This window comes from Mus pahari, chromosome 15, assembly GCF_900095145.1.
Source record: "Mus pahari chromosome 15, PAHARI_EIJ_v1.1, whole genome shotgun sequence".
NCBI classification, from domain to species: Eukaryota; Metazoa; Chordata; class Mammalia; order Rodentia; family Muridae; genus Mus; species Mus pahari.
Window position 1 is genome coordinate 32,099,049 of NC_034604.1, and position 15,046 is coordinate 32,114,094.

Sequence of the window (15,046 nt, forward strand, 5' to 3'; positions counted from 1 at the left end):
ATTTAATCACTTGCTGTATTTCAACAGATTCATGAGCATATTGATGAACTAAACACATGACTGCCACTAAGTGATCTTAGCCTCAGCCAGTACTCACACTATCCATTTCAGTTTGGGAATCTGGCTTTATTGGAGTTGGCAATTTGGTGGGTGTATCTTCAACTTTAAGTAGACTTCACTCTTAACAGAAACCTGTTACCTTCCCAGAGTTGAAAATTCTTAAAATTCGAAGTACATTATTTCCCTGATAATGAGAAAAGTTTGCCATAAATTTGAAGTCCATAGTGTTTTACAATTTGTATTTCATTCTCAAATTAATCTTCTAAGATATGATCATCAGAGTGCCAACAGACATAGTAATATCTATAGTTGATTCTTAGAAACACACTGCTGAGAAATAAGACAACTTACTGCTCTTGGTTACCTGCATTTGGTTCCTATGAGCCACACTGTGGCTAACAATCATCCATAACTGCAGTTGGTCCCCTTAGGCATCAAAACTGCACATACATAGATGTAGGAAAATCACTCATACATATAAATAAAAATATTTAAAAAATAATTTTAGATTAGGGGATGGCTGAGGGGGAGGGCGCTTGCCTTGTAATGGATGAGGTCGGGCATGGTGGTGCACTGAAGCCCAGTACTCAGGAGGCAGAGGTAAGTAGATCTCCAAGTTTGAAGCCATCCTGGTTTACAAAGAGAGTTCCAGCCAGGCACATACAGTGAGGCCCTTCCTCAAAACAAGGCAACAACAGTAAAAATCCTATAATGGATGAGAAGCCCTCGATTCAGTCACTAGAACTGAAACAACCAACCAAACAAAAGACACTCTACTTAGAGTCAAGTCTCTAATATTTTAGGAGCTGTCACAGTAGAATTTATCAGAAATTGTTATTAAAAAATATACTTAATGCAACTCTTCACTTATTTTTGAAAGATTAATTTAAATATTCATTAATTTTTGGTATAATATTTATAATTTATTTTATTCTAAATATAGATGTAAACTATGAGTTAATTGAACACTGGATTTTACTCAATGAAACACAGGAAACTAAACCTTGTATGGGAACATTTTCTTCTAATACTTTAGTTATGTGCTGTATTTCCTTACAACGTGTTCTGCCTATAAGCAAAAATCTGCACTTTTTTCTACATAAATACTTAAATTTGCACTTTCCATTCAATATTCTGACCCAACTTTAAGATGCTTTTAGGACTCATATCTTATGTTTATTAGTGAATTCACATTGAATCTTCAGAAAATGTCATTACCCAGTCTTGTATATGTTACCTAGTGACTCATATTGCAAAATTATTTTTTCTTTTGTAACTTTTAAAATTGACATGTGCAGCCTTCTTACTTTAACATTTATTTATTTTGTGTGTATGTATATGTGTAAGTGTGCATGCATTCCATGGTGTGAGTGTGACAGTTAGAAGACAACAATTTTCAGAACTCATTGGGTCACAGGGATTGAAATCAGGTCGGCAGGCTTGACTGCACTGAGCCATCTCTCAGGTCCCGTTTGTTTATTTTGGGTCTTGGTCCTCGTTTTAGGCTGACCTTCAACTCAAGATCTTTTTGCTTTAGCCTCCTAAGTCCCAGGATGTTGTTCTGAGTTAGGAGGGACTATCAAAAAAAGAAGGTCACTAGCTCTTTCTTTATGTGATGGGTGTACAACACAGTACTAAGCAATGTAAAATCTTTTAAAGTTACTTGATACAGAAATTTATCCAGAGTGGAGATCACTAAAACCACAATCATTTCATTTTGTGACCATTTAAATATATACATGCAAATTGTGATATGTAAACTGTGTGTGGACATTTAAAAAATGTTCTTACTTGGTGTGATGTGAATATAATATCCCAACCACACAGTGTTGTCCTGTGAGAGGAAATTCATTTATAAAAGAACTTCACTGTATAAGACTGACTCTGGGCTGGGGATATAGCTCAGTGTCAGAGTTCTTGCCTAGATTCTCGAGGCACTGGGTTAAATCCCCAGTAAGAAAGTGAATGAATGAGACCTGACTTATTTATAAAAGCACTAGTTAAGACAGCAAGGATAGCATGCTTGAGTAAAGGACCTGGGGTGATTTACAAATGTTCTAAATTAATAAATGCAGGTAAGCTTATTGCCGTGTATGTTGTAAATTGCCAGAAGTATATAAAACACATATTAGTAAATATGCACACATTTATCACATATTTTCATGTCTTATACCTTTGTTGCCACAAATATCAAAGACTTATCTTTCTATATGTCTGGTATCTTGAATGGAGATTTCACTTAGACACCATCAATTAAAGCTCCTTTTAAATTATTTAGTCTGTATGTACTTGTAAACAGTGAATCATATTAAAATTCATCTTAAAAAAACTGTTGTGAAAATTTAATGGGAAAACTCCGAAGAGAAACAGAAAACAGTGTGCTGTCTATAATACAGGAAGTTCCATTGTTAGTAATGAACTGGATAGTATGAAATTATAAGACTACGTTTTGATAAAACAAACACTTTGGTGACTATTTGAAGGAAATCACAGGTCAAAATAGAAATGTTGCAACAGTTCAAATTAGGCATATAAGAACGAAAAATAAGCACTTTAAATACTTACACATTTAGCCACTTGGTGTCGCTGTCCACCACAAGTTCCTTCATAAAAGAAACGCAGCCGGTATTACACAGTCACAGGATCCTTTTCGTCTTTGTCTCAGACAAAATGGTAACGGTAAGGTCTTTAAGATGTGAAGAATAAGAAACTGAAAACATTTAAGAAATTTTGGATCTGTGTGAGAGCAACCAAACATTCGGATGGGACTTGCGATGGTGTTTTCTCAGAGAGAAGGTCAGCGCCTGCTGCTTTCTTTTCTGCTCCTTGCAATCTGGGAGGCAGGGAACAGCCAGCTCCATTACTCCATCCCCGAGGAGGCCAAACACGGCACCTTCGTGGGCCGCATCGCGCAAGATCTTGGACTGGAGCTGACGGAGCTGGTGCCCCGCCTGTTCAGGGTGGCGTCCAAGGACCGCGGGGACCTTCTGGAGGTAAATCTGCAGAATGGCATTTTGTTTGTGAATTCTCGGATCGACCGGGAGGAACTGTGCGGGCGGAGTGCAGAGTGCAGCATCCACCTGGAGGTGATCGTGGACAGGCCGCTGCAGGTTTTCCACGTGGAGGTGGAGGTGAGGGACATTAACGACAACCCTCCAGTCTTTCCAGTGGCCACAAAAAATTTGTTTATTTCTGAATCTCGACAGCTTGGCTCCCGGTTTTCGCTAGAGGGCGCATCAGATGCAGACATCGGAACCAATTCTTTGTTGACTTACAGTCTTAACTCAAGTGAATATTTTTCTTTGGATGTCAAAAGAAAAGATGAGGAAATTAAGTCCCTGGGACTCGTGTTGAAAAAACTTTTAAACAGAGAGGACATTCCTGAACATAATTTATTGATAACTGCAGTTGATGGTGGGAAACCTGAGCTCACTGGCACCACTCAAGTGAAGATCACTGTTCTTGATGTCAACGACAACGCCCCAGCATTTGAGAAGACACTCTACAAAGTCAGATTACCCGAAAATGCTCCAAATGGTACTGTAGTAGTGGATGTTGACGCCTCTGATTTGGATGAAGGAGTAAATAAGGACATTGTATATTCTTTTCACCAGGATATGTCACCTGAAATCCTGTCAAAATTCCACTTAGACCCAATCAGTGGATACATCACTGCAAAAGGTAACATAGATTTTGAGGAAACCAAATCTTTTGAAATCCAGATAGAAGCAGCAGACAAGGGAACCCCTCCAATGACAGATCATTGCACGGTTTTAGTTGAAATTGTGGACGTCAATGATAATGTGCCTGAATTGGTCATCAAGTCATTATCACTTCCTGTGTTAGAAAATTCTGCACCCGGCACTGTCATCGCCCTGATTAGTGTGTCCGACCGTGACTCTGGAGCCAATGGACAAGTGACCTGCTCTTTGACTCCTCAGGTCCCCTTCAAGCTGGTGTCCACTTTCAAGAATTACTATTCTCTTGTGCTGGACAGTGTCCTGGACCGAGAGACCATCTCTAACTACAACGTGGTTGTGACTGCCAGGGACGGGGGCTCTCCTTCTTTGTGTACCACGGCTAGTGTGTCCGTGGAGGTGGCTGACGTGAACGACAACGCTCCAGTGTTCGCTCAGCCCGAATACACCGTGTTTGTGAAGGAGAACAATCCACCGGGAGCGCACATCTTCACCGTGTCAGCGGTGGATGCGGATGCGCAGGAGAACGCGCTGGTGTCCTACTCTCTGGTGGAGCGGAGGGTGGGCGAGCGCTTGCTGTCGAGCTATGTGTCTGTGCACGCGGAGAGCGGCAAGGTGTTCGCGCTGCAGCCTCTGGACCATGAGGAGCTGGAGCTGCTGCAGTTCCAGGTGAGCGCGAGGGATGCTGGTGTGCCTACCCTGGGCAGCAATGTGACTCTGCAGGTGTTTGTGCTGGATGAGAACGACAATGCGCCCACGCTACTGGGGCCTCACGCAGGCAGTGCAGTGAGCGAACTGGTGTCACGGACAGTGGGTGCAGGGCATGTGGTGACGAAGGTGCGCGCGGTGGACGCGGACTCTGGCTACAATGCGTGGCTCTCTTATGAGCTGCAGTCAGCAGCGGGCAGTGGACGTCTTCCCTTCCGCGTGGGTCTGTACACTGGTGAGATCAGCATCACACGTGCCCTGGATGAAACAGATTCTCCGCGACAGCGCCTATTGGTATTGGTGAAGGACCATGGCGAGCCGGTGCTGACAGCCACAGCCACCTTGCTGGTGTCTCTGGTGGAGAGTGGGCACACGCCAAACACCCCATCCCGGACTTTGGTGGATTCTGCCGGCAGGGACACTTCTCTTGTAGATATCAATGTGTACCTGATCATCGCCATCTGCGCAGTGTCTAGCCTGTTGGTGCTCACGCTGCTGCTGTACCTTGCACTCAGGTGCTCCATAGCGCCCCCGGAGGCCGGGCATGGGAAACCTATGCTGGTGTGTTCCAGCGCGGTGGGGAGCTGGTCATACTCACAGCAGAGAAGACAGAGGGTGTGCTCTGGAGAGGGCCCACCCAAGACCGACCTCATGGCTTTCAGCCCAAGTCTTACACCATGCCCAGTTAATCAAGATAAGGAAGACAAACTGGTTGGAGACATTGATTTCTCCGTCAAAGTGAGTAAAATTTCTCTCTAAAATATTCTCATTTATATGCCAGTATTTTCCTTTTGGGGGGAGATGGCGTTAAAACGAACTATTCTATTTATGTTCTTTCTGTAGAGCACTTTACAATTGCTAGTATTGTCGTTAAAGCTGTGGGTTCTCGCGACTAAATTGTGTACCGAATCGACAAATGGTGAGATCCACACTTAAAATGTGTCTGTTGGTAAATACGGTAGTAGGGTTATTTTGTGGCTCTGGGTACCAAGGCAACCATTTTCATCTTGTGTGAATTACAGTGTTTAGAGCATTTTACTCCATCTTGTTGTCCACTAATCCCTTTGCAAAACTTCAATGTCCTTTGCCTCTTTCACTGGGATTATCACTGAAAATCTTGTGAAGTTACTTTCAGTTCTGCTCTGTGAATATCTATCTGCCTTGCACTAAGTAGATATCTTCAAACAAGTGATGCTGAATAAAGTTAAAGCAAGACTATTCTCCATTTATTTTTCCAATAAACTTCTAGGAGGTGCTAGAAGAATCATCAGTGGTCCACGTACTGGGCTGTTACTCAGGCTTTGTATTCAGAGAAGGTCATCAGTAAGAACTTTCTTTGTCTTATCACTCATGGGACATTAGCATTCTCACAACTACACAAAAGAGGTTAACAACGAAGAAGTTTTACTGGAATAGTAGTTTAAAAATTACATAGAGACTTATTTTCAATAAATTACCCAAATGGAAAAGGATGTCTCATCAGATTAAAAATATTATTTTAAAAACATTTAAATATATGTGGGAGTATTAAATTTTTATTCCACAGTGTTTTTTAATTAAAAATTTAAGATTATGTGTGTGAGTGATATATACAATACATGAGTGCTCTTAACCACTAGCTATCTTTCCAGTCCCTCCAAGGTGATATTTTAAATATTTCCATTAAAAGTTATGAGAAATCAAAGCAAAACAAAGTTCTGAAAATGCTATGTTGTCCTAATTTTTCCCAATTGAAAAATATTTTAATTTCTGCTGGTTGTACTAGTATACACCTTTAATTCCACCACTTGGGAGGCAGAGGTAGGAGAATCTCTATGAGTTCAAGGCCAGTCTGATTTTGCAGAGTGAGTTTCAGGACAGCCAAAGCTACATGAGATCATTTATCAAAAAACACATCATATAATTAATCTTGTGAAGTTATTTTCAGTTTGGCTCTGTGAATATATATCTGCCTTGCACCAAATAGATATCTTCAAACAAGTGACACCGAATAAAGTTAAAGCAAGACTATTCTCCAGTTATTTTTCCAATGTATACGTTCATTTCTCCCTCAAAATAATACATGGAATCGTGTTCAATTTTCCTTGTTCCTGGAGAGAACACTCATGGCATTGTGGGTAGTGTAAGAGAGACATGGAGTGAAAGGGATGAGTGTCAGTGCTCCTGCTTCTGGATTCTGTTTTCTTTCTTCCCTCTGTTTATGTTTGCCAACAGCAGTAGTGCATGCTGGTAGCATGTCAGGGGTCATACATGGAGACAGACTTGCTCTGCAGCAATTGCCAGTCTCCATGATGTGTTACTTTCATGGGGTTCATTCGAGGCTGGCAATGCTCAAGGCCAGTGCTCTTGGGGTCATAGAGTCAGTATCTGGCAGGTGCCAGGTACCGGCAGCACACTCCAGAAGAGCAGCTCTCACGAAGAGATACATGGCTTCTCTTTATTAAAGACAGCTCTTATGTAGTTCTGAGTGTCCTGGAACTCATTAGGTAGATCAGGCTGGCCTTGACCTCACAGAGAGCTGCCTGTCTCTGCCTCCTGAGTGCTGGAATCAAACCAATGCACTAGGCTGAAATACATATTTTCTTTATTATTCCTCTTGCTTATTTCCATTTTATTCCCTAGACTCATCCTTTTCTCTTTCTTCATTCAAGTATTTGCCACAGTAGGCTCAACTTCAGTTCAATACTTATTTTATCAGTCTGATATCATCCTGTGGTAGGTTACAGGGTCGTTCAGAGTTCTTGTTCCTTGATATGGGACTTCAATCTTCTAATGCAGCTCTTCTTGAAATTCTTAAGAAGTCTTCAAAAGGACATTTTTGAAAGTTTTTGAGATAGAGTCTCAAGCAACCCATGTTTTTCTTGAACTTGGGCAAATATGATTTGAAGAGTTTTGAGTGGGCTAGAGAGATGGCTCAGCAGTTAAGAACACTGACTGCTCTTCTAGAGGTTCTGAGTTCAGTTCCCAGCAACCACATGGTAGCTCACCACCATCTGTAATGGGATCCGATGCTCTCTTTTTGGATGTCTGAAGAGAGCTACAGTGTACTCACATAAAATAAAATAAATAAATCTTTTTAAAAAGAGTTTTGAGTGATAGATACATATATACCATAAAAAGTGAATAATTCACTAACAAATTAATTAATGTATATGTCATACATATAGAGATCAGAGGACAAGTTATGGGAGTTGACAATATCCTTCCTCTATGTGTTTTGAGTTTAAGAATCAAATTAAGATTGCCAGTTTTGCATGACAAGTGCTTTTTACCCACTAGTCCGTCTCACTGTCCCCATACTGAATATTAATAAATATTTATTTCAAATGAATATTGTACTAGTTATTCCTCTTGTTGTGGTGACAAAGTGCTAATAAAATCTATTTAAGGAAAGAAGGGCTTATTTTGGTTCATGGTTCTGGGGTAACTACTGCCCATCACAGGAGGCAGCAGGTCAGCTTGTCCTGTAGTAGGAAGTAGAGAATGATGAATGGTGCTCCTCTGTTGATTCCTACTTTTTATCCAAAGCAAATCTCCCACAGGGGAATGCTGCTGCCCACATTCAGGATCAATGTTCTCACCTCAATGAACACAATCTAGCAAATCCCTCACAGACGTGTACTGAGGTTTCTTTCTATCAGGATTGTTGAAAATCAAGTTAGCAACAAGATCAACTCTTACAAATACTAGTTTTTATCCTGTTGGATCTCAGATCTATGCATCTGTAGGCTCTGTAAATAAAGCAAAGGAAGGGTACTTCTGACTTCTTCCAGTGTCTTACACACTGGAAGATAATTACAGACGTTTGATAAATAAAAAAAAATCCCTTCGGGTTCTCAGTGAGCGTATGCTTGTTTCTGTTTTGACTCAGAAATTAGTTTTATGTGAGGGAGAGAGGAAAAGAGATGATCTTTATAGATTGGGGGCAGCTTAAAATTATTTTTGATAGTTTGATTTTTCTAAAACAAAAGATGTCTTCTAAACAAATATGGAAGAAAGAAAGTTATGAATTTAGGATGAAAAGGGAGTCTGCAGATGTCCACTTATACCTTATCCTCCCCCGTTAAGGTTCAATAGGAGTCCTCAGATAGACACTTCCACCCATCCTATCTTTGTTAAGAATGTACAGGAAATTATTTTGTTTGTTGGGAATATCTCCATTGTCCACTTAGACCATGGATGAATCAAGATCACACCTGGCAAATTTTGGTTTGAAAATTAAGGTAAAACACAACCTTTCTATGTTAAAATATATTCTTTTTAGGGCAATATCATGTAAATTTTTAGTTTGCTTGTTTTTGTTTGTTGATATATTAATTTTATTTTATTTTTAGTTTTTGTTTGTTTTTTTACAACAGTGTTTCTCTGTGTAGCCCTGGCTGTCATGGTACTCACTCTGTGGACCAGGCTGGCCTCAAACTCTTGTCTCTGATCTGTTTGTCTCAGACTTTCAAGGGTTTGGACTTAAAGGCCTGTGCCACCACAGCCTCAGCTTGGATTTTGTATCTTTATAAAATTAAAGTGTTGAGATACCATATGTTTAGAACTTGAGTTAACTATTTTATTGAGAAATTAAGAGCGGACACTGGGCTAGTGATGCCATCCAGTTGCTACAGTGCTTGACCAGTCTGCAAGAAGCTTGAGTTCTATGCCCAGCACCCCATGACACTTGTGGTGGTGCATGCCCACAATCCAGCACTTCGGGCAGAAGAATCAGACATTTCAGGTAAACTTTGGTACACTGTGAGTTCCAAGATAGCCTAGGTTAAATAAAACCCAGTCTCAAAAATGAAAAGTAAAGGAAACCAGTTGTGTTGGGTAAATACCCAGCAAACGGTATTCAATTTTTTCTGAGGTAATAATATTAAAATACAAGAATTATCTTTAAAAGTATTATTTCAAAGGAGTATACACATACTTAAACAGTGGCAAAGGAGTAATTAAAATCAAACAAATGAACCAAACAAGCAGTCTTGGTGATTCAAGTTTTCAAAGAGGGTACAAAATAACTGTCCCATTGCTTTAATCATGAAACTTCTATAGTTTGGGGGATCTTTTAAATTGTTACAAACTTGACGGCTCATTCGGAATCTGTCTTGAATTTTCCTAATCTGCACCTCATTACTACATGTTTATGAAATTTATATTAACGACAGCTTGGTCGCTCTAAATACTAAAAGCCCACTTGAAAAAAAAAACTACACGAATTTCCACTGTATTAGAAGTTGATGCTCTGATAAAACGAAAGATCACATACAGTCACTGGTGCAGAATGCATATCTACAAAATATATCTCTATTTTGCAAAACGGGAATCCTATTTGGAAAGGGTGAAGGAATAAACAAGACAGCTTTTAATGGTGTGGATTTCTGGAACTCATACTTACAGTTTGGAGCCACATGATGTCGCTCTTTACCGTCAAATAGATCCTACAGAAGGCAGACTAAAAGAAAAGTCATTTCCATTCTTCCCGGAAAGCTGTATTTACCAGTCCGAATTGGAACAATGGCGGATGCAGTGGCGATGGACTAACGGATTAGAAGAATTCTCCTAGCTCTGAGAGAATCCCTAACCAGAACAAAGCACTGTGCACTTGAAATGGAATTTTCCTGGGGAAGTGGCCAGGAATCCCAGCGCCTGCTTCTTTCTTTTCTGCTTCTTGCAATCTGGGAGGCAGGGAACAGCCAGATCCACTACTCCATCCCAGAGGAGGCCAAACACGGCACCTTCGTGGGCCGCATCGCGCAGGACCTGGGGCTGGAGCTGACGGAGCTGGTGCCCCGCCTGTTCAGGGTGGCGTCCAAGGACCGCGGGGACCTTCTGGAGGTAAATCTGCAGAATGGCATTTTGTTTGTGAATTCTCGGATCGACCGGGAGGAGCTGTGCGGGCGGAGCGCGGAGTGCAGCATCCACTTAGAGGTGATCGTGGACAGGCCGCTGCAGGTTTTCCACGTGGAGGTGGAGGTGAGGGACATTAACGACAACCCTCCCAGGTTCCCAACAACACAAAAGAATCTTTTCATTGCAGAATCAAGGCCACTTGACACTTGGTTTCCACTAGAGGGCGCTTCAGACGCAGATATCGGAATCAATGCTGTACTGACTTACAGACTGAGTCCAAATGATTACTTTTCTTTGGAAAAACCGTCCAACGAAGAACGGGTAAAAGGTCTTGGACTTGTATTACGGAAATCTTTAGACCGGGAGGAAACTCCAGAGATAATTTTAGTGCTTACTGTCACGGACGGAGGAAAGCCAGAGCTGACTGGCAGTGTTCAGTTACTCATCACCGTGCTGGATGCCAATGATAATTCTCCAGTTTTTGACAGATCTCTCTATACCGTAAAATTACCAGAAAACGTTCCAAATGGTACACTGGTAGTCAAAGTCAATGCCTCAGATTTAGACGAAGGGGTAAATGGGGATATTATGTACTCATTTTCTACAGATATTTCACCAAATGTGAAATACAAATTTCACATAGATCCTGTTACCGGAGAGATTATTGTAAAGGGATACATTGATTTTGAAGAATGCAAATCCTACGAAATTCTCATAGAGGGAATTGACAAGGGACAACTTCCACTCTCTGGGCACTGTAAAGTCATTGTACAAGTTGAAGACATCAACGATAATGTCCCAGAATTGGAATTCAAATCTCTATCACTTCCAATAAGAGAGAATTCTCCAGTGGGCACTGTCATCGCACTCATCAGTGTGTCTGATCGGGACACGGGTGTCAATGGGCAGGTGACCTGCTCCCTGACTAATCATGTCCCCTTCAAGCTGGTGTCCACATTCAAGAATTACTATTCGCTCGTGCTGGACAGCGCCCTGGACCGAGAGACAACAGCGGACTATAAGGTGGTGGTGACAGCGCGGGATGGGGGCTCGCCCTCGCTGTGGGCCACGGCCAGTGTGTCCGTGGAGGTGGCTGACGTGAACGACAATGCTCCTGTGTTCCCGCAGCCGGAATACACCGTGTTCGTGAAGGAGAACAACCCGCCTGGCGCGCACATCTTCACGGTTTCAGCGATGGATGCGGACGCGCAGGAGAACGCGTTGGTGTCCTACTCGCTGGTGGAGCGGAGGGTGGGCGAGCGCTTGTTGTCGAGCTATGTGTCTGTGCATGCAGAGAGTGGCAAGGTGTTCGCGCTGCAGCCTCTGGACCATGAGGAGCTGGAGCTGCTTCAGTTCCAGGTGAGCGCGCGGGATGCTGGTGTGCCTACCCTGGGCAGCAATGTGACTCTGCAGGTGTTTGTGCTGGATGAGAACGACAATGCGCCCACACTGCTGGAACCTGAGGCAGGAGTCTCTGGTGGAATCGTGAGCCGGCTGGTGTCCAGATCAGTGGGTGCAGGCCATGTGGTGGCTAAGGTGCGCGCTGTGGATGCAGACTCTGGCTATAATGCTTGGCTCTCTTATGAGCTGCAGTCATCAGAAGGCAATTCCCGTAGCCTTTTCCGCGTAGGTTTGTATACGGGAGAGATTAGTACTACGCGCGTACTGGACGAAGCAGATTCGCCACGTCAGCGCCTTCTGGTGCTGGTGAAGGACCATGGTGACCCAGCAATGATTGTTACCGCCACAGTGTTGGTGTCGCTGGTAGAGAATGGCCCGGTACTAAAGGCTCCATCGCGCGTGTCCACGAGTGTCACACACTCTGAGGCGTCACCTGTGGATGTCAACGTGTACCTGATCATCGCCATCTGTGCAGTGTCCAGCCTGCTAGTGCTCACGCTGCTGCTGTACACTGCCCTGCGCTGTTCCACTGTCCCCAATGAGAGCGTGTGCGGGCCTCCAAAACCGGTAATGGTGTGCTCCAGCGCAGTGGGGAGCTGGTCATACTCTCAGCAAAGGAGGCAAAGGGTGTGTTCTGGGGAGTACCCACCTAAGACCGACCTCATGGCCTTTAGCCCCAGTTTATCTGATTCAAGGGACAGAGAGGATCAATTACAGTCTACAGAGGATTCCTCTGGAAAGGTTAGTTTTACTATATCGTCTTTAATTTGACTTTTTCGTAAGCGACTTATCACTTTCTTCACAGATTTATTTATTACTGGATATGAAATTCTTGCGTGGTGATAGTTTTCCTTTGGGAGTTTGACTATATTTTCTAGCATGCAAAATTTCTGCTGAGAAATCTGCTGCTAAGCTTTACGGTGTTCCAGCTGCTGTCAAAATTCTGTCTTCATTGTTGATGCTTAACAGTTAGTTTCTAGATGTGGCATTGCTTAGTTTCCTCCTCTCTGAACTATGCTAAGGTTCTTGGCTTTGGCTATCCATTTCACCCTCAGATTTAGATGGTTTAAGCCATAATTCCGAAGTTAAGATTTCTGCTGTTCACTTCTCTCTGTGAATAACACAATGCAAATATTGTCTTACTTAACAAACGAACAAACCATTAAGTCTCTTATTCCTTTATTCTTTAACATTCTCTATTAGCTTTGACTCTCTTCATAAGCAATTATCCCATCCTTGAGACCACTGTTTCTTTTGCTTGGTTATGCATTTATAATTGTTCTCCTGAAGTTTTCAGTTGGTTGTGTTCTTCAATTCCAAAATTTCTTTGCAGTAGGTTAAAACTCCATCTCTGTTGAAGTTCTTTTTCTGTTAATACTTTATTTTCATGAGCTCATTGGGCATTTTGTGTTGGCTAGTTTAAAGACTGCCAGAATTCATTTGCCTCTACATCTTTACATTTGGTTTCTGTAGATCACAGAAATTCTTTTGTGTTTTCTTGCTTTTCTCCCCTTTTGTTATTTGGTGTCAATGTTCCCTTATTTGTAGAAAAAAGCAGCCACTTCTCCCAATCTTTCTAGCAGGTTCTCATTGTCAGTTGTCTAAGAATCTGAGCTCTTCCAAGCCATTTGGGCAGATGTGTGCTCTCTGTAGTTTTATGCATAAACGCCTAGCAGAGGCATCTACTGATTTCTATTTTTTTCAGGGGCTGATAAACTCTGCTCCCCTAGGTGTCTGCTCCACTGTACAGATGCCCTGGAGTAAAGTCTCTACTCACCTCTTTCCTCTTTTCCACTGTCACTATAGCTGGCCCAAAACTCATTAAGCAGGCCAGGCTGATCTGGATCTCAGAGACTGTTCTACCTCTGCCTCCCAAGTGATGGGATTAGTGGTGTGTACCCACACCTGAATACATGCCTCATTGTTGTTGTTCTGAATAGTTTTCAGGCATTAGAATCTGCTGTTTCCTATCAATGTCAGATACAGGTGAGACAGAAAAGAGTTTCTTGATCTGCCCAATGAGAAGCGGTGAAATTGGCTCCTTGCTCTGCCCTTCTCATTTTCTCATAGGGAAGAGGCCGTTAGGTCCCCCAGAGCATCAGCTTGAAATGCTGCTAATTGTCCTCACAAACGTGCTCCACTTGTACTCCGAGTAGCGAGACAGAAACCAAGTCTCTGGGTAGTGCTCTGCCCTCTGAAATGTCAGGATGTAGAGCTCGGAGTTCACTCTTCCACACTCCTTGGGGAGAAGCTAGAAGCTGTTGCCTCCTTCTGCCAGAGCAGTGCTGTACTAGGAGAAAAGACTATGATGAGAAGTTCCCTGTGTTTTTTCACCTGCTTTGATATGGCAGTTTTGAGCTTGTCTGGAGTGTAGGGACTTTTTCCTTCATCTTTAGGTTCCTCAGGACTGGAATAGGGCTGTGTATTCTTCTTGACAATGTGTCTCTCTCCACCTTAGGGGTCTAGAACTTTATATGACATCATCTTGCTGATGTCTGTAGCTCTGATGTGAGTTTTAAAGTCATATATTCTTTTTTTCCCTTCCATTTCCTAGAGATCGTAAGGCACACTGTTGATTTGCTAAGGCCTAAACCAATACTTGTAATGTTGAGAGAATTCCAGAAGCTTAGGAAATCACTGTGCCCCCCCAATTTATGTTACACTTGTGCTTTTGAATTATGCATAGATCCTTGACATACAATTACTACTTTTGTACTGTTAATTCTCATTTATGTTTGTGTTTCTGAGTTCTTCTTTCTTCTGAAAAAGGCTCTTGAGTATTTTCCTATGGTCTGATAGTTAAGAAATCCCATGATTTTGTATTCAGATGTAGTATTTAAATGCCACCTTTGAGAAATAGTTTTGTTAGGTATTTAGTGCTTAATTGAGAAGTTATTTTTCCTATAACTTTCAAGTTAACTTTCTATAATCCCTTCATGAGAAGATGACTACCAAATTTATCATTGATTTATTGTGACTGTCTCAGTTTGGGTTTTACTGCTGTGAACAGACACCATGACCAAAGCAAGTCTTATAAAGGACAACATTTAATTGGCTGGCTTATGGGTTCACAGGTTCAGGCCATTATCACCAAGGTGGGAGCAGGGCAGCATCTAGGCAGACATGATACAGGCAAAGCTGAGTGCTACATCTTCATCTGAAGGCTGCTTTTGGAAGACTATCTCCCAGGCAGCCAGGACTAGGGTATTAAAGCCCACACCCACAGTGACACACCTACTTGAACAAGGTCACACCTCCTAATGGTGCCACTCCTTGGCCCAAGCATATTTATATTCAAACCATCACAGTGACCTTTCTTTCTCTCTCTCTCTCTCTCT

At 42.3% G+C, this 15,046-nt stretch overlaps 1 protein-coding gene across 5 annotated transcripts in view; it reads left to right on the plus strand.

The window, feature by feature from the left end:
- LOC110333405 (protocadherin alpha-4) overlaps positions 1-15,046 on the plus strand; it is a 229,917-nt gene that overhangs the window by 12,762 nt on the left and 202,109 nt on the right. Inside the window, exon 1 of one of the 5 annotated variants that reach the window (XM_029546759.1) lies at positions 2,706-5,204. The exons of 3 other annotated variants lie outside the window; for them this stretch is intronic. In XM_029546759.1, coding sequence (XP_029402619.1) covers positions 2,823-5,204 — 2,382 coding nt within the window. In that variant the 5' untranslated portion in view covers positions 2,706-2,822. Of the gene's footprint in view, positions 1-2,705; positions 5,205-9,952; positions 12,450-15,046 lie in introns of those variants that run through there. One more of the 5 variants, XM_029546757.1, reaches the window with a different exon arrangement.